General features: G+C 51.8%; 2 protein-coding genes across 2 annotated transcripts; one reads left to right on the top strand and one right to left on the bottom strand.

Annotated features, from left to right (window-relative positions):
- The first annotated feature begins 2,343 nt into the window (after nt 1-2,343).
- Nucleotides 2,344-11,423, top strand: LOC116749700. The gene is given in 7 exon segments (XM_032624362.1): nt 2,344-2,507; nt 2,675-2,704; nt 3,279-3,440; nt 3,983-4,083; nt 4,085-4,198; nt 7,845-7,977; nt 8,273-11,423. Coding segments are annotated over 7 exon segments (792 nt in total). The 5' UTR covers nt 2,344-2,500; the 3' UTR covers nt 8,518-11,423.
- A 2,851-nt stretch (nt 11,424-14,274) lies between these two features.
- On the bottom strand, nt 14,275-19,158 carry LOC116748659 (mRNA decay activator protein ZFP36L3-like). Its single transcript, XM_032621759.1, has 5 exons — nt 19,014-19,158; nt 17,986-18,111; nt 16,171-16,203; nt 15,191-15,352; nt 14,275-14,357 (listed from the first exon to the last, which is right to left on the bottom strand). Exons 1-5 carry the CDS (start codon nt 19,156-19,158, stop codon nt 14,275-14,277), a joined length of 549 nt encoding a protein of 182 aa, XP_032477650.1.
- Between the last annotated feature and the right edge of the window lie 223 nt (nt 19,159-19,381).

Raw genomic sequence — 19,381 nt, 5'->3', positions numbered from 1 at the left:
TTGTACAAAGACAACTACAAAACTTTACACAGGGATATGGAAAAAGAATAAGTAGAAAGACTTATCATATACCTCGATAAAAAATCGCTTTTGCAAAAATGTTCCTCCCGGAATATTTATTCAAAAATTTAGCTCAATTTCAATCAAAATAGCAAAAAAAATTTTTTGAAATTAAAAAAATTTCATCTGAAGAACTAATAGGAAGGAAGAGCCAGAAGATTTTTTTAAACCTAAATGAAAATGCGCACAGATATTAAATCAAATATTAAATTTATAAACACTAAAACAGTGTGATCTTGTTGCCAGAAAAGATAGCTCATTGGAACAGAATAGAATATTCCAAAACAGGTATACTGGCATATATACAAGTATATGAATATTGAATATAAGGTTGGAATTTCAAATCAAAGAGGAAATAGAAGATGATTTAATGAATAGTGTTGGAATTTAATAAATGGTGTTTCTATCTGAGCTGGTTGTCTAAGACATACATAGATATGTAAAGTACCCTATATGTACCAAACTAGATTCCATATGGATTAAATAATTAATTTTAAAAAGTGAAAAAAAAAAACCCAAAATACAGGTGATGATGTATCTGATAGCTAGCAGAAATAGCCTTTTTAGGCACACAAAGGAAAAAATAATAAAGCAAAATGTTGGCACATTTGCATAAATATTAAAAACTTTTCTGTGTTAAAAAAAAGTCCCCCTACCCCCTCAAAAAAAAAAGGTGATGAACTGGAAACAAAACTTTGCAACATCTATGAGAAAGGATTAAAATAGTTAAATATTTAACTATAAAATAGTTAAATATAAATAAATTCCTATATATCTGTAAGGAAAAAAAGTAACACTTCAATGGAAGAAAGAATACTAGAAGATAATTCACAAAATAAGACCGCATAAGCCTAAGTAACTTAAAAATGGTTTAGCTTGATTAGAAGTAAAAAAGAAATGTAAATTAAAGTGTCATCATCTTTCACCTTTCATCAGCAAAGGTCTTTTTTATTTTAATGACAAAGCTAATTGTTGGTTAGGAGTAGAGAAAAATAGATCCTCTCTCATACTTTTGGGGGGAGTGTAAACTGATGCAATATTTTTGGAGGACAACCTAACAATAAAGTATCAAGTGCCATAAGAAATGTACAGTTTCTGACCCAGCAATTCTTCCTCTAGGACTATATTATCAGAAAATACTTGTGAACCATGATGTAAGCACTTCAAGCCAGGATAACTTATAGAGGAAAAATAAGAATTTAAATCCTTAAAAAGGGGGTCTTCCCTGGTGGTCCAGTGGTTAAGACCTGGCACTTCCAAGGCAGGGGGCACCAGTTGGATCCCTGGTAGGGGAACTAAGATCCCACATGCTGCGCTGCAAAGCCAAAACAAAAAGGCTGGGGGCGGGCGGGGGTGGGGGGGAGGCGCGGACTGATACATTGAACTATAGTTTATCCCCAGGACAGAATGTTTGATGACAAGCAAAAATCGTGTTGAAATTATACAAAAAGGCAAATGTTTAGGGACGAAAAACTGATCATAGGCCGCTACGGCCGGAGCTTAGGGAGGGATTGATGAGGAAGGAGCATGAGAGAATTGGGGGATGGGGGAGATGGGTGATGAAAACGTTCTGTATCTGAGCCGGTGTTTCACGCCTGTGAAAGTTTGTCCAAACTCCTAGAAAAGTACACTCAAAAGTTGAGCTTTGGGACTTCCCTGGCGGTCCAATGGTTAAGACTCCACCCTTCCATTGCAGGGGGTATGGGCTCCATCCCTGGTCCAGGGAAAGCAGGGCGGCCAAAAAAAAGTTGAGTTTTTCTCTGTGTAAATTATATCTCAATAAATTTAACTTAAAAAAAATCCTGTTGAAGATATTAAACAGCCTGGGGAAAGAAAAACGGCCGATTAAATAAAATGAGTAATTTACAAGGTAGTGTACAAGTGTGATTGGAACTTGGAGGTGAGGTTACACATTCAGAGAGTGACGGAGATGGGGCGGTCCTAGCGAAATAGCCTGGAAATGCACCAAAATCTACCACTGTCTCCCTCTGGAAGTGAAATTAAATTTTCTCCTTACGTTCTGTTTTTTGTTTTGTTTTTCTTTGCTTTGTGGCGAACAACTCTTCTGTCATCAGGGGGCAAAATGTTACAACTTGGAACCCCGGTCCGCTTGCAACGGCTTTCAGGTGCTTGAGGGCTCTTTTCCTTTCGGTGGAGCCGCCAAACAAGAGAGGACCACCCGGGGGGAGCCAGCAGAGGCGGCGCCGGGAGGAGAAGGACTAGGGGGATGAAGGTGGGAGGCGGGTAAGACCGGCGAGTAGCGGTGGGAAGCGGGATGGGGGGCAGGCGAGCAGGCGCGCAGAATGTGCGTTCCTGCGTTTTGCTGGGGTCGAGATGCTGCGAGGGGCCGACCGCGTCCCTAGTGGTTCTCCAGGAAATAACAGCATCTCGTGCAGCTTAGTCATTTCCTGAGCTCAGCTGCTGCGAGGAGGGCGTCACCATGATAAGTAAGTTTCTCTTCCCCATCAGGCTGGTGGCCTGGGCAGGGGGCGGGCGGGCCTCCCAGACCCCAACCCACGGAGGGCCAGGGGACTCGCTTCTTTCCCTCACTCCCTCAATCAACTCTCTCTCTCTCTCTCTCTCTCTCTCTCTCTCTCTCTCTCTCTCTCTCAAGAACGGGTAGCTGCTGCTGCGATAGGAGGAGGTGACTTTCCTGGATCCCCACATCGCCAGGCCTTCAGCTGGCCTGGGTCCCAGGATGGGAGGGAGGCCTTAGAGAGGTGGCGCTGCCGGGCGTGTGAGAGCTGGTCCGCCAGCCCCCCTCCGCTCCCGGAGCCACGCGGGTGAATCTTAGGGGCCGAGAGCCATACTCGCTCGGAAAAGGTCACCGCGATCCCCGACGTAGCTGCAACTCTAGTCCTTATATGTAATGAGCATGTAGAGAAGATTTCATTTGAAACGGGGTTTTGCTGCTAAAAACAGCAGTGGTTTATTGGTTTATTTCACCTCTACATTTACACAGACACAAACCTGAAGCCCATGGTGGGGTAGTGACTTCCCCGTAGTCACCCAGCAAGTTAGAGACCCAACCAGGGGCCTACTCTAACCTACTGTCCCAAGCTGGCTCCACAACCCCATCTTCTTTACCTTGGGTCCCCTCTCCAAGCGGCTGCCTCCCGTCTGCTCCGAGCAGACAGTCCCCAGAAACTGTCAAGGAATTCCTAAGGGAGTCCCCTCCCCTGAGCCCACGCCCCGACCCAGCTCCTCTCCCCATACAGCCCTGGCCGTGGGGGCTGTGCCCGTGGTGCTGGGCGCCGTGGGCTTCACCGGGGCAGGAATCGCAGCCTCCTCCTTAGCGGCCAAGATGATGTCAGCGGCCGCCATGGCCAATGGGGGCGGAGTTGCCGCCGGCAGCCTGGTGGCCACTCTCCAGTCCGTGGGTAAGTGTCCGGGAGGGAGGAAGCGGGGAGGGTGTGACACACCAGCACCAGCACGGGATTCAGCCCAGCGGCTAAGCCGGAGGGAGGGCCTGTCTGCTCTCTCCAGCTTCGTGGGCATCAATGTCCCTGGTCCTTTGACTCTCCCGCACTGTCCTCCCTGAGTCCTGGGTGAGGTTTGGGGGCAGGAGGGAAGCGGAGCGGTGAGGGTGTTCTGGAAAAGAGAAGGAGGGAAGGAGCCCAGGATATGTGATAGCTGGGCTCTGAGTCTAGCCCTACCCAAATCTGACACCTGGGTGACCTAAGTAGGTCCCCTCCCCTCTCTAGGCCTCAGTGGGACCTGTAGCTCTTGGGGTCTGTGGTTGACTCTCCCTCTGTCTCTCACTTCCCATGAATTCACCCCCTCCCTCTGTCCAAAGCAGAGCCCTGGGGGATTCAGGACCCAGGGGAGGCATCCAGGTGGGATCTCTGGGCCTCAGGCCTCCTGAGGGGCCCCAGCCACTGGCCACTACACCCTTCCTGTGCTCACCCTCTGTCTCCCGCAGGGGCAGCTGGACTCTCCACATCATCCAACATCCTCCTGGGCTCCGTTGGATCAGCTTTTGGGGCTTTGCTTGGAGGTGCAAAAAAGGCACCTTCTTCCTGTCCTCCAGGTGGACCCAGAGCTGAAGGGGACCAGCCAGGAGAAAACGTACCCCAAGTCGAACCTCCAAAACTCCCACTCGGTTCAGAGAAGCATGAGAAATAAAGATCATCTGCAGGTGCACCTTCCTGTCTTTGTTCCTTGCAGCCCTGGGGGGTTGTGAGTTGTGAATTGGAAGTTTCCAGTTCTCCCCATCCTCCCAACCTGCCTTGTGGTAGAGGGGCAGAGGGAGGTGGCAGGCTGATCAAACACAGAATCACTTGGCAAGAGGCTCTGGTTGGTCCCCATCCTACAGGGGATGGGCTGTATAACCCAGGGCCATTTGTGCACCATTGGTGGGTCTCAGTTTACCCCTCACTCAATGATGGGGTCGACAAAGCTTCCTAGGGAGGCAGAGGTGAGGGGTAGCCAAGATGCATATCGAGCCACTGACCCCAGAGCCCTCTGCCCTTCCTCATTAATGGGCACCAGACATCCAGAGGTGAGCAGGACCCTATTCAAAGTGCTGTGGGGAGGCTGACCTGCAGACCACCAGGGCAAGGACAGGACAGTGTGCCAGTGTTACAGTGGGGCTCTGGGCACCTCGAGAGGAGGAGATGGAATCAGGAATGGTCACTACGCTGTGTCTGGAAAATCGAAAGGCAACTGGCATTCACCAGTGCCTTCGAGGCCGACAGGCGTTCCTGGTGTCCCCTAAGACTCCATTCACCTACAGAGTGAGGTCTCACTTCCTTCCAGAGTGGCCTCATTTTCTGGAGTCTTTCTAAAGGATGAGATATCAGTTCTAACACTTCTGCTTACACCCCCAAGAGATAGTCTTGAGGAGGCATCCGGCGTGCAGGCGCGGCATTCTGTGGGCCACTTGCCGACCTATCAAGAAGGAAGAGCTGCTTAGGATACAGGAAGCTGGAGAGAGCATTACTCCCACCCGACAATAAGAAAAAGCCGGAAAACCTACAAAAGCGTAACTTTCCTTGAACCCCTAAGAGAACTGAAGAGGCAGGGCCACCAGATAGCCTGAATTCTCAGGGAAGTCAGGTGCCTCCAAGGAGAGCACTGAGCCACCTGGGGCAGAGCACAGGAGGGAGGTGCGGCCAGAGCAGGCAGTGCAAGTTCAGCTAAAAACCTTAACTGATCGCTCAAGGGCAAGGATGGGCTACCATGAGTGCAGGGAACTCTGGGAGCTACAGTCACAAGGATGGATGCTTCAAGCCAACCTTAAGGTTTTTCTCCAAGGACCCTCTGGGTGCTCCTGAGGAAGACTGGAGTCAGGAGAAACTTCCCTCACTGAGGCAAGACTGGCGGAGGGGAGCTGCAGCCCCACCCCCTAGGGAACAGAAGCCTCCTGCTGTTGGGGGAAGGGCAGTAAACGCTGCAGCCCGCAGAGCACACGTGAAGATCAGTGTAGATGGGAAAGAAAAAGGGAAAAAAACCTCTACCTCTGAATTTGGGGTGTTAAATTTTCCGGGGCTCACACAGTAAGGATCAGTCCACTACTAGGGAAGCAGGGGGAGGGGAACACTTCTGAGAAAATCCCGCCCCCAGGCCCAGGCCTACAGCGCCTGCGCAGACTGAGGCCGGGTGGGACCACAGAGAACCCTTTTGCCCTTGCCGCCAGGCTAGCTAGTGACAAGCAACAGATGTTTACACTGTGGGTGGAGCAGGCGTGCAGAGACCCTCTCCAAGATGCACAGACCAAACGGAAGCCTTTAGCCAAGGGTTGAGCAGACACTGAGAAAAATCAGCCTCCACCGCAAGCCCAGGGGACCCTAATTTGAAGCTGGTGGATCACAGACAGCAGCCATAGCAACAACGATGTCCAAACCCAGATGAACTCCTGATAAGATCGACCTCCCATGTGCAGGTCCTGGCGTAAATACTGTTCACCTCTGTCTCTACTGAACTTGGGCAACAGACACTGTCGGAGCCTAGCCCGTGTCCCCCGGCCATGTGTCGTCTCCCAGTGTCTGCCTGCTGTTCCCACTGCCAGGCCCCACCCCTGAGGCCTACAAGGCTGGCTGGAGGTGTCAGGTGTTGGTCCCCCCCAGAATAGCCCTCAGCCAGTGATGGATTTTAGTTGGGGGATAAACCCCCCCCCAGAGGTCTGCAGCAGGAGTCAGCCTCAGTTTCCCCCAGTGCAAACTTACTAATGGGCCATTTCTCAGCTGCCTGTCTGTCCCTGTCACCCCCCATTTCCCTGTTGGTGCTCTCTGGGGTCACCTCCCAAATTAACTACTTGCGCTCACATCCTTGTCTTGGGGTCTCAGCCTAAGACAGCTTCCTGCCTTCTGCTCAGGCCCCACTCAGGAGCCCAGGGGTCTGACCCCAGACAGCCACAGCGCTCTCAGATTATACCTGAAACCCGCCTATTTTCAGGCTTCACCCATCTCCTTCCATCAGGACGAGGCACACACAGGAGGCTCCACAGTCTGTCTCATGGTGACCCACCAGGTCAGGACCCCAGATGGGCCCAGATCTGTTGGAATCCCAGCAGGGAACACAGCTCAGCTTTGGGGCTGGTCCCCAGCTGGCCTACCCTGCACAAAGCCACAAGCCAAGGGCCTTGAGGGAGATCACTCAAACCAGTGGACAATCCCTAAGTCTCTGCAATTTGTCAGGGAAAGCCCGGCACAATTTCAGTTTGAAAAATGTTCCTTCTTAGTTTCCTTTTCTGCTGGAAAATCCCTGTTACCAAAGACACTGATGCCAAAAAATATTGACTCTCTGTGCAGGACGCTGAAAAGAAATACGGAGACAGAGTTTTGGAGGAATGAGGAAAATGGCTTTAATCGTTGCCTGGCAAAGGGGGTAACATAACAGGCTAGCACCTCAAGAACTGTGCCCCGTTCCCTGGGGAATAGGGAAAGGTTATATAGCCCAGGGTTTGTGGTCTGGGGTAGGTGATAAGGCTCAAAGTAATGAAGGTCTTGCATTCCTTTTCTTCTGCAAATTCATGGCCAAAGCTGGTGTCAGCTCAGCAACCGGGTCTGGTGTCCCTGAAGTTATCGGCCCCGACCTTCTTTCTTTCTTTTTTCTTTAAATAAATTTATTTATTTATTTTTGGCTGTGCTGGGTCTTTGTTGCTGCATGTGGGCTTTCTTTAGTTGTGGCGAGCGCGGGCTACTCTTTGTTGCGGTGTGCTGGCTTCTCATTGCTCTGGCTTCTCTTGTTGCAGAGCACGGGCTCTAGGCACGCGGGCTTCAGTAGCTGTGGCTCACGGGCTCTAGCGCACAGGCTCGGTAGCCGTGGTGCACGGGCTTAGTTGCTCTGCAGCATGTGGGATCTTCCCGGACCAGGGCTCTAACCCATGTCCCCTGCATTGGCAGGGGAATTCTTAACCACTGCGCCACCAGGGAAGCCCCATGACCTTCTTTCTGAAATGAAGAGTGCTTTGAGGGAGTGTAGGGGGAGAAGAAATGCCACGTGCAAAGGGTAATTCGTATGGAGTCAGAGAGTAATCAGCTTTGTGAAGGAAGGACACGTGTAGCTTACAAGTGTGTGTTAGTAGTAACAGCTAAAGAATAACCAAGATTGCTTAACCCTTTCAGGCCTGTTTATGCTGTTTCTCAAGCCTGTTCACTGTTTACTTATTTTCCTTGTCAGAAAAGCCTCTTTTCTATTTCTGCTGCAACAACATTCAGGAGAGTCTGGCCAGGGCTGGCTGGACAAGAGTTGTAATTGTTGAACTACTCTATCCCCCACCCCAAATCTCATCAATTTGAAATTGATTCATTATGAAAATTATTTTATCTTCCCGAACACAGGCCGACTGCTTGAGAAGGCAGCTGGGACAGAGCTGGTGGGCAGCAAGCCAGGTGAAGACTCCAAACCTCCTGGAAATAACCCGCAAAGTAAATGCGAGTTATGGAAAGACGCCCGTCTTCAATAGCAGCAGGGGTTAGGGACTTTGGATCATCTCTTATAGGTTCTTTCAACAATGTCTATGAAAAGAGGGGCAGCAGTGTTGCCTTTCTTGAAATAGTGTGTGGATTTTATGTGGTGAGTGTCTTAACAAGAGTAAATATATTTTTAATGTTATTTACTTTGATCCTCCTGTCCCAGGGCATTCAGAATTGCTCTGTGGGTATTTAGGGTGCCCCAAAGGTGTCCCGGAAGTTGCTGTGGGGACTCAGGAGGACAGACGGTGGGGCTCCTAGGAAACAGAAGCCCTTTCCTCCCTCCCCCAGCCCAGGTGCCATGGATGTCCTGACACCTTGGTCTGCATCCCTCCTGGGCCCGCTGCACTCCCCCCACCTCTGTTTTCCACAGTCTCAGACCAGCCATGCGGCCCCCTTGGTCCCTCGAGTCTTTCAGGGGGTTGATAAGCCAGTGGTGAAGCTGCACTTCTGTCAGAGGGTGAGTGCCCCAGGGCCGAGGGTGAAAGGCAGGAGAGGGCCAGAGACGCGGGGCGTTAGTCTGCTTCCCATTTATGTCTGAGGTCTTCACAGATGTCCCATGACAGGCTCTGCCGCAGGAGTGGCTCTTGTCAACTTCGGGGCCGTATGTGGTCTGGATGAAGCTTTCATCGGGCATCCCCTTCCCAGGTATCAGACTACGAACATTTCTTTTCTTGGGCTGGTAAGATTCCCAAGAAGAATCTTCCTCCTTCTGTTTTGGATGTTATAACCTGGCTGCAGCGTCCTGGTGCCTATCAGTGAAGAAGACTGAGGGTCTCAGCGCTTGTACGGAGACTGTCGTTCTTACTGTGCAGCTCCTGGCTCCTGGTGCCTCCTGGCCCAGAGACCCAACCTCACCAAAAGTAAACCTCCAGGTGCCTGGGGGTCTGCCTGCTTCCTAAACAGACATCCAGCCAGCCCTCTTGCTGCCAGTCCACCTTAATGCCAACCTCCAGTAGCCACTCCAATGGCCAAGGTTCTGGTGGTCCTAAGGGCAAAGTTGCCTCTTTCTCCCCTTCCCCACTGACACCTTAAGATTCAGCTTTCTTGGGACTGCTAAGTGGAACCCCGTGTCCAGGTGATTTCTGGCTTCTAAATTGTGTTACTCTCATCTTCTCTTCCTGTCTCTTTGTTGATGTGGGTTTAAGCCTTTCTTTAGTCCTTTACTGTTATTTTAGTGGGATTTTGAGAAGGAACAGGTAAAAGCAACTCTCTTTGTTGGATTGATTCTTCTGTTGCTTGCAATCAAAAGATCCCCCCATGTTCATGAAAATCTACGTTTGCTTGTTGTAAAAGACGCCCTCTTGGCTTAAACAAGAGAAGTTTCTTCCTCTGTTACTTGGTTGTGTAAGTGTCTCAGCTGGAGGGGTGGCTCTGCTCAGGGAGGCCCAGGCTCCTGCAGTCTTGTTGCTCTGCTTCCTTAAGGTGCTGCTGTCATCTGTAGGGTGGAAGATGGTCACTCCCCCACCTGCAGCAGAGCCCATGGGAAAGGGCCAAGGGGCAAGGCGGACTCACCCACTCCCCTTAAGTGCATACCCAGAGCGTTGCATACTTCAGTTCCACTCACATCCCACTGGCCAGAACCCAGTCTGGTGAGCACACCTTCCCGCAAGAGGACTGGGAATGCAATCCTTGGCTGGGAATCATGCACCTGGCCAAAAATCAGGGCTCTCTTCATATGCACCAGAAGGAAAGGGTAGGCATCGGGTGACTGCTAGCAGCCTCTGCCACTCTGATGAAGACAGGAATCTATCCTAGATTCCGAACAATGAGAATTTGCCTGTGCCTCCCCGTGTCCTACTGAAACTGCACAACTCAGGTGGGACTCAAATCCAGCTACAACTGAGATTGGGCCTTGAACCCACGGGCTGGGACTCTAACCCACACGATCTTAATTAAGATCGCACACCTGGTCTCAGGACTTAATGAAGCTGGGGTCCTTTATGTTTCAGCACAGAAGGAATTCAGCGAGAGGCAAAGTGATAGGCAAGAAGTGGATTTATTTAGAGAGAGACACTTTGCATAGACAGAATGCGGTCTGTCTCAAAAGGCAAGAGCAGCCCTGGGAGAAGCACACTCCAGAGACAGAGTGTGGGCCGTCTCAGAAGGCGACAGGCCCTGAAATACGGGGTGGTTAGTTTTTATGGGCTGGGTAATTTCATAGGCTAATGAGTGGGAGGATCGCTCCAACGGTATTCCAACTATTTTGAGGATTATTCCACCTATTTTGGCCACTGCCCGGTATTTGCCCTTTAATGGCCTCAGAACTGTCATGGTGCCTGTACGTGTGTCACTTAGCATGCTGGTGCATCACAGTGAGCATATAATGAGGCTCAAGGTCTACTGGAAGTCGAACCTTCCACCCTTTTGGACCTATTAGGTGTTGGGGAAGTTAACAGGCTTGTTCAGGCTTCAGAGGCCCTAATAGGCCTTTGACTAAAAGAAGACCCTGAAAGGAACTACATGCCGAACTGCTGGACTACGTGCAGGTCAACAGAAACGGCGCTAACAAGTCTTCAGAACCAACAGATAAGGAAGGGAGTAAGTCACGAAGCTCCCTCGGCCTAGGGAATCTGGCCAGTTCCCAAGGATCAGTGAACATTCTGAGACTTACGACTAGAGAGCAAAACATTTCTGATAATAGCCAGAGCTGCATATTTGCACATAAGCTGGTGATTATCAGCTTGCAGCTTGGCATTAAAAGCAGGACTCCTGGGCTTCCCTGGTGGTGCAGTGGTTAAGAATCCACCTGCCAATGCAGCGGACACGGGTTCGAGCCCTGGTCCGGGAAGATCCCACATGCCACGGAGCAACTAAGCCCATGTGCCACAACTACTGAGCCTGAGCTCTAGAGCCAGCGAGCCACAACTACTGAGCCCACGTGCCACAATTACTGAAGCCTGTGTGCTTAGAGCCCATGCTCTGCAATAAGAGAAGCCACCGCAATGGGAAGCCCATGCACCACAAGGAAGTATAGCCCCTGCTCATTGCAACTAGAGAAAGCCTGTGCGCAGCAACAAAGACCCAATGCAGCCAAAAATAAATAAATAAATTTATTTAAGAAAGAAAAAAAAAAGTACAGGATTCCTTTGAGCAGTACTCTGAAGCCTCACCCATGGGGTGGATGCACTGCTCGGGACCTTCCAGCTGGGACTCCAGATCGCTGTTCCAGGGACTTCCCAGTGTTGCTTGGAGCTGGATGTAGGTGTTTCCCCACTTTGGTGATGTATATACATTTATTTCTTGCTATGTTGCTTGTCCTTATGCTGTAACTTACTACTTCCAATCGGGACTCCGGATTGTTATTCAAGGGACTTCCCAGCCTTGCTTGGATCTAGATGTAGCTATTTCCCCAATTTGGTGATTGTAAATACATTTATTTCTTACTATTTTGCTTATCTTCATGCTACGATTTATAACTAACCTAATAGACTTTCTTATCTCTTACTTAATTAAGTGTAGAGTGGTTATTTTGCCAACAATCCTCCGAACCTGAAACCTGAGTGTAAGTCTCTCAGCAAAACAGTAGGTCCTAACCAGTTTGTGTTGTATCCTCCATGGCTGTGTCATTCTTTTAAACGTTGTGCCCTGTCCCCTTCCCTCCTGTTTCGCTGCCCTGCAGCACACTGGGCCCCTGTGTGCCGGAACATGGCAATCAGTGGATGTGCCTGGCTTCTGACACTGGGGACTCCTGAGAGCAGGCAGGGACCCCTGGATCCACAGGGGCAGAGTGGGAGCCAGCTGAAGCCAGAAGTTTCAGGAATCCTGGGGTGGCCAGAGTATGTTCGGCCAGCTCCTGAGTGAACAACCTCAGCTGGGTAGAGAGAGAGGGGGAATCAAAGCTGTATTAGTTTCCAGTCCTGTGTAATAAATTACCACACAATTAGCAGCTTAAAATAACACGCTTTTATCATCTGATAGCTGTCAGTCAGAAGTTCAGATGGTCTTGACCTTCCAGGAAGGTGGTCTCCATCCTTCCAGATCCAAATCAGAGCAAGTGCCCTTCTTGTGGGAGACTCGGACTTGTAGTTAAGGCGGGGGCATTTGCCCTTAGCGCCAGGAGGACCTTCGGAGGCTCTAATGAAGGACTTGAAGTTAGAGCATTATTTCGGGAATGTGTGCATTTTGGGGGGAAATGTTCACAGCTTTTCTTAGATTCTCCAAGACATCAAAAAAATGGGGGAAAGAAAAAGAATTAAGCGTTGAATGAATTACCACCCTAAGGAGTTAACTCCTATGGTTGGGTACAACGCTGCTTCACTGATCTCGCCAGGAGCCCCTTGAGCACACGGATGAGTTAACTTTTGAAAGGTCCATAAAACCAGACTCACAAGTTGGGTTCTTGTTGGGAACTGAGATCCTGCCAGGCTGCTGATGGCATCTAGGACAGGGTGTGCAGGGGTGTAGTGTTAGGGGAACCACGGACCAAAACTGCCCACCCTGGCCAGGCAAGATAGTAGCCATTTGCACGAGTTATCTTACAACAGGAGGTCCTGGTAAGGACACAGAACTAACAAGATATCACTAACCAGAAGAATTCAGGAAAGGTCAAAAGGAGAGAGGATTCGCCCGTCCATGTGTCCTGCCAACCTCCCAGAATCCTTCTCACTGGAATCCATCTTGGCTGAGCAATGCGCACACCACCAGGAAGGACCCTGAGTCAGAATGATTGGCCAGAGACAATCCAGAAGCTAACTCCATTACCATAAAACCTGAGACTGCGAGCCACGTGGCAGAGCAGTTCTCCTGGGTTCCCTTACCCTGTTGCTCTCCACCCGGGTGCCCCTTCCCAATCAAGTCTCTTGCTTTGTCAGCACGTGTGTCTCCTTGGACAATTCATTTCCAAGTGTTAGACAAGAGCCCACTCTCGGGACCTGGAAGGGGTCCCCCTTCATGCAAAATAGGATCTGTGGTAGGGTCACGGTCATGTTGAAAACCCTTCAGTGTTTCTCCAAAACCCTCAGGATAGAATCCAAGCTCTCCTTCCCCAATATGCTTGCTATGGTCTGAATGTCTGTGTCCCCCCAGAATTCAGAAGTTGAAATATTAACCCCCAAGGTGTTGGTATAAGGAGGAGGAAACACTGGGAGGTGCTTAGATCATGAGGGTGGAGCCCTCATGAATGGGATTAGTGTCCTTCTAATAGAGGCCACAAAGAGCTCTCTTTCCCCTTCCATCATGTGAGGACACAGTGAAAAGACAGCCACCTAGGAAGCTAAATGTGCTGCAGCCTTGATCTCTTGACTTCTCAGCCTCCAATACTGTGAGGAATAAATTTCTGTTGTTTATAAGCCACCCATTTTAAGGCATTTTTGTTAGAGCAGCCTGAACGGACTAAGACACTGCTGCTATGTGCCTTCCCTCTGGGCACCCCCAAAGCCCTGGGCTGGCCTCTGGTGTCATCAGAGGGCAACATCAATGGCTGTCTGCCTGTTGGTCCACCCACGCAGCAGACCAAGAGTGCTACCTAGGAAAGGCCAAGTTCCCTGGCACACAGCCCAGTGCCTGACCCACAGCACACGCTCAAAGAGTTTGTGGAAAGGAGGAGTGAATCAACATGTAAGCGAATTTTCTGATGTTCTGGGATAGATCCCATCCTGGTGATGAGAAGTTTCTACAAGACCTTGTACTGGGGGGAGAAGGATATTTAGGGACCACGGTCCTGAAGCAGAAAGATCAGAGCCCTTGACAAACTAGATTTTCTTTCTAGCTGTTGGGGGAAAAAGGCCAGGGCGCTGGACTTTGACTTTGGGAGGAAACAGTGACGTCCTGGGGCCGTTGCTTTCTGAGCCTCAGCCAGGCCACTTAGGAAGTAGCCATTGCGTATGCAGAGGGCAGGAGTGGGGTGCGTGCAAATGAGGCCCCAACGGGATGCTCTCTCCCCTTCCATTCCTGACTCTGCACAGGAACTGAGCCAGGACACCCACCCTGGCTGGGACCTTTGAGGTCTTTCAGACCAACTCCCCATATAGAGAGGGCCGAATGCAGGCCCAGAGCAGAGGTGACCCACCCGGGGTCACACACAGAGTCAGAAGCTGGGCAAGGGCAGGTTCCAGGCTTCACCGTTTGACTCAGTCCATCTCTGGACACCCCGACACCATGTCGCTCTAAGAGAAGTGAGCCTTCCCCCACCCCGACTTCAGGCAAACAAGAAGGAAGGGATCCGGAGGGGTTGCAACAACTCGTTTTTATTTCTTATTTTCCTCTGGGGGTGCAGCGTTTGGTCCCTTCCTGCATCAGGCTGGCGAGCAGGGCACTACCTGGTCCTCTTCTCTGCAAAGGGAGTGACAGGGAGCTGTCACAAGCCCACCACGAGGGACACAAGGGCAAACCCAGTGGATCCCAGGAGGACTTTGGATGACAGGGAGAGTCCACCTGATCCTGGGGGAGAAGCAGAGGGTGAGTAGAATGGGACGGGCAGGCTGGGGCAGCTTGTGGGGCAGAACCATAGGGTCTGAGACTCCAGGGCCTGTCAGGAGGGCCTCAGGCCCAGAAATCCCACCCAGAATCCTTCTCTGTTTCCCCAACCCCCAAGGATCTCTGTTTGGGCAAGGCTTCTGCAAGCAGGTACCCAAAGGCATGAACTCCGGTGGTGAAACCGAGAGCAGGGAGCTGCCTCTCTCTCTGGGAAAGAAGGCTGAACCCCAGGTGGGACAGAGACGCCCCAGCTAACTCAGAAAGTCTGCTTTGGGCAGAGTCAGCCTGCGGCGAGCCGCTTCTGACCACCAGAATGACGAATCACCACACGCTAGATTCTTCTCGCATCACACTTTATTGGAGTACAGCTTGGTTTCGGGCGGATGGAAGGAAGACCCCGTACACTCGAGCCTGTCTGCTTATATAAGGGCTTAAGGACTCGTGTAAGTCCCTGATTCGTCCGTATGGTTATCGCATTTCGCAAGCCGGACTTTGGATAGGCCACTGCTTCAAAACCTGATTAGCATATTACGTGCATGCGCCCTAGCGGCATACTTAGCGCATGCGCAATGGCTATCCAGCCGCGCCCTACATCAGCCTGAGCCGAGCACACCCTAGGCCAGAGCACCTTCCTCCCGCAACGCACCTGCGTCAGAGACCCAGAGAGAGAATGACCACGGAGGGTGAGACTAAGGCACAGGCAGACTTGGGCTCACCAGGGCTAAGGTCAGGGCTGGATGCTCTGAAGCTCTTGTCCTCCCTCACCTTCCACAGCAAGCCCCATCGGGGACACTTACCCACAGACTGGAGAGTGGCCACCGGGCTGCCGGCGGCAACTCCACCCCCATTGGCCATGGCGGCCGCTGACATCATCTTGGCCGCTAAGGAGGAGGCTGTGATTCCTGCCCTGGTGAAGCCCGCGGCGCCCAGCACCACGGGCACAGCCCCCACGGCCAGGGCTGTAGGGGGCAAGGAGCTGGGTTGAGGGGGAGATGGACACGCTGCCACATCTCACACGCAGAGCACATCAAGCTTGGGGGACTTCAGGGTGCCCGGAGAAGGGGTAAAGCCTGAGCTTGGGAGAGATTCCAGGCCCGGCCCGCAGTCAGGAGTCGAGGACAGCACAGCTGGTGGGGAAAGCGGAGGGGAGGGCCGCGGGGTCACCGGGGTCACCGGGGTCACCGGGGTCAGGCCTCTGATCCGCAGCAGGGCCTTCCTCGGGAAAGGCCTCAGTTTCTGCCTTAGTAAAATCCTGGAACTGAGTTGGGGGCGGGGCGGAGGTTTGCAAGCTTCTTGTCTTCGCTGAGGACATCTTTAATACAAGCAAATCTTACCCAGGGCCCAGCATAAAGCAAGGAGCACGTTCTGAGCCCGGCTTGGATCCCAACTCTGGGTCTCCACGGCATCACCGCAGAGCAACTGGAAGCCAGAGTCGCTGAGCCAGTGGCTTCTCCTTAACACACCTCCTGGGTCCAGACTGTGCGCGTGTCTCATCCTACGTAACCCTCACAATAACCCTGAATGGGCAGCCTTGGCCTGATTTTCATGAGGAAAGCTGAACCCAGAGGAGTTCAAAGCCACGGGGCGGGGGCTCGGCAAGGAGGTTGGGCCCCTGCTGGGGCTGCCTCTATGCTACACGGAAGCTCGCCATTTCCTCACTGTAGCGCCTCCTCCGCTACAACGCACAGGAAGCCTGGGGCAGGTGCAAGGCCAGCGGCTCCCCAAGCCCCAGGGCCTGGGGATGAACGAGGCGCAGGTTTCCGCGGCAGAGACTTACCTCCTCCCGCCACAGCTGCAGCAGCCTTGGCTGGAAACCGAAAGAACGTTCTGTGAGTGGATCCACACTGGCTGCCCCTCCACTCCCTGAGCCCACAGCCCACCTATGGGGGGGGCTTCCCCAGGCTGGGAGACACAGGAAGGAAGGACCCCTGCCTGCTTCTTCCTGAGAAGGTGAGCCACAGCCCTGAGCTTGGCAAGGGCTGCTGGGTACGCGGGTGACCTGTCCTGAGTGGACCTGCATGCGTTGGCCTAGAGTAATCTGGAGACGGGGTTTGAGGGCCTTGTTCCAGAAAAATCCAACCATCGGACAGGGGTTTTGCTGCGTGTTTTTTAATGTCTGCGGACTGGTTGCTTGGGGGTTGTTTGTGGGAAGCACAGTTCTTTTTTCTCTCTGCCTTCCTAGCCAGGTTTGGTCAAAAAAAAAAAAAAAAACCTTACAGATTTGGGAAAGAAGGTGTGCAGCTGCAGCCCCCTTCACAGTGAATGCGGGACTCTTGGCAAAGTAATTTAGGGCGTGGTGGTTTGACTGGGGCAGGAAGAGGCGAAGTGAGTGTCACGCCCTCTGAACCGGGATGTTAGTTCATCTGAAATAGGGTTGGTGTTTTCTTAGTGTGTGTCTGGGGCGGGCGTTATATAACCTTCTCCTTTCGTCCAGGGAAACCTCTTCGACAGCAGTAAATCCTTGTGGAGAGGTGTGTTTCATTTTGCAGGACCCGGCTGAAATCAGGGCAAGCACTGCTGAAGGCTTGAAGGCTGCTTGAGAACAGTGCTGGAACGCATTGAATGTTCCTGATTCTCCGAGGCCCCACCTGTTGCCCCTTCCTCTGGAAAGCTGACCCTGACCCTCCCAATCAGAACCATCCTTGATCCCCTGTGGCTGGAGCCACTCACAACACTGGACCATAGTTGCCTGGCTCCCCAACACTGAGAGTCCCTGGAACTCCCTGGCAGAGGTCTTGGTCTGCAGCAGCCATAGCAGCCAGGACTGCAATCTTTGGGGCCAGTGGGGACCAGTAGTTCTAAAACTAGCAAGGTGTGCAGGAGTGAGCTCAGCCAGCTCCCCAAGAAGAGAGCTTTGGGGTCGCAGGAAAGGAATTAAAGAGATTAAGGGGTATAAAAGCTAAACCCTAAGTGACCAGTGGGCCACCTGGTTGGGGTATGGAACCAGAGACTCAAGAATCAAGAGCCCAGTTAAAGGGTATTTGAGGCTCAGCATTATTGTTTGGGAGGAGAGATGATGCCAGGCTGGCCAGCAGCTTGGCGCACCTGGGCCCCAACACACAGACGGCCCAGGGTAAAGGGTGCTTGCTGTCTGATGGCCTGCCCGCAGGGCTCCCCCAGTGGACATCTCCGGGTGGAGGAGCATAGCCCTTCTGGGCTGTTCAGAACCTGCCCTGCCCTGAGCCTTCCTCCCAGGCCCCGGCGCCTGCATTTCTGTTCTACTTCCTGTCCCAGGCTCCGGAACAGCTACCCACCCCACCTCACCTCCCAGCCCAGGGCCCATGGACAACGCTCCCTTCATTTGTAAATAAGGGGCAATATCATCTTTCTCTGGGGTTGTTATGAGAATTAAATGAATTGATAAATGTCAACTGCTAAACTTAGTGACTAGGATATCACAGGGTTTGATCAAATTCAGCTGTTCTGATTCTTTTCATCTTATGAATCGTTTCTCGTAAGCTGAGGAGTCCTCATATTTCTGACCATGAGGAAGGCTGCCAGTTGTGGCCCAGGTCTTAACTTTCTTGTCATACTCCCATGTGCTGGGTAGGCATCCAAGGATGGGTATCTATCACCCAGGGCCAGTTATCTCCTAGTGGGAAAGCGGTCAGGGCCGCAGCAGGGCATCCTAGCAGGTAGGAGCCATTCAGTGTCCCCAGCAAGGATCCCGGGGTAGATGTGGCCCCAGCCAGGGAAGCGTTGGATGACAGGGTGAGCCCTAAGAACAGAGGGTGAGGCACAGGAGTCAGAGGTCAGAGGTTGGGCAGTGGTTGGAGGCTGTGTCACCGCCCACAGCCCCCAGCCAATTCCATCCTGTACAGTTTCTGTTGGCAGAGGTGGGAGGACCCCGGGGGTCCACCCTAGGGGCAGGAAGTTGAATGGTGGCGGAGGCACACGGGAGCACTTTGCAGCGATTGAAAGCAAGGATTAGAAGCTCACCTATCGACCCTGAGGGATCTCAAAAACATAGCTGTCAAGTGTGGAATAAAAGAAATAAAATGAGATATACAGTACACTCTTCTGTATGTAAATTAAAACACATCCAAACAAAAAGCAACACCCATTTTACAGAAATATATACGAAAAACAGATACACGTTCAACATGTTAGAAAGGCTGACTTTCTAATATGAGAGGGGGGAATTGCAGGCAAAAGGGAAGATAAACAGCAAGAATAAATAAAAAAAAGTCAGAAAGGGGGCTTTCAAGAGCTAATTGAAGAAAATGGGCCTGAATTGAAGAATTTTGTTCAAACCAACGCTCTGGATCTGAGATCCATCAGGACAAACTTACGAAAGGCTGGTTAGACGCTTAGGTAAAAACCTAAAGGAGGAGAATTCTGGTGGTGAATCCCGGGGAAGTGAGAGCCAGAGAGTGGACCTCAGCCACAGGGTCCCCCCTCTCTAGGAAGGAGAGGGCAGGGGGCCCAGATCCCCTGTGCCCAGGGACCTGCCTCCCTCTGACCCCTCTCAGAGAGAAAGCCAGGGCGGACACCCAAGGGGAAGGACAGGGGAGGGAGAGAGACTGAAGGTGATGCTGTCCCCTCCCATGGGTCCTCGGGCAGGACCCTGTGCCCTCCCTAGCCCCCAAGCCAGCTCCCACCAGTCCCTGCCAGGAACACTCAGCCAAAGAAGTCCTGCCAAGACACCTCCAGAGGCTGCCGCGCCCACTTTGACCAGGCTCCCTGCAGACAGTATCTTGGAAGCCAGGTTAGAGGCTGAGAGGACAGCACTGGTAAATTCTATGGCATAGAAATTGACCGGCATCCAAACTGCTGAAACAGTGGAGCTTTGATGGGGAGATGAGGACACCAGAACTGGGGTCACACCCACTGCCCTTAAAAATCTCCAGGGGCTCCAAGGGGTAGAGAGGCTGCTCTGAGCTTGTGGAAGATGCAGGCCTGGGAAGGGTCCAAGATATGGTACTGGCGTTACAGAAGGACCTGTGTGAGGGGAAGGTGGGGAGGGGACTGGAGGGAGATTTTACTTC

This window comes from Phocoena sinus, chromosome 2 (genome assembly GCF_008692025.1).
Source record: "Phocoena sinus isolate mPhoSin1 chromosome 2, mPhoSin1.pri, whole genome shotgun sequence".
In the NCBI taxonomy this organism is placed as follows: Eukaryota; Metazoa; Chordata; class Mammalia; order Artiodactyla; family Phocoenidae; genus Phocoena; species Phocoena sinus.
The sequence above is the reverse complement of the archived record's forward strand: the minus strand, read 5'-3'. Positions and strand labels throughout refer to the sequence as shown.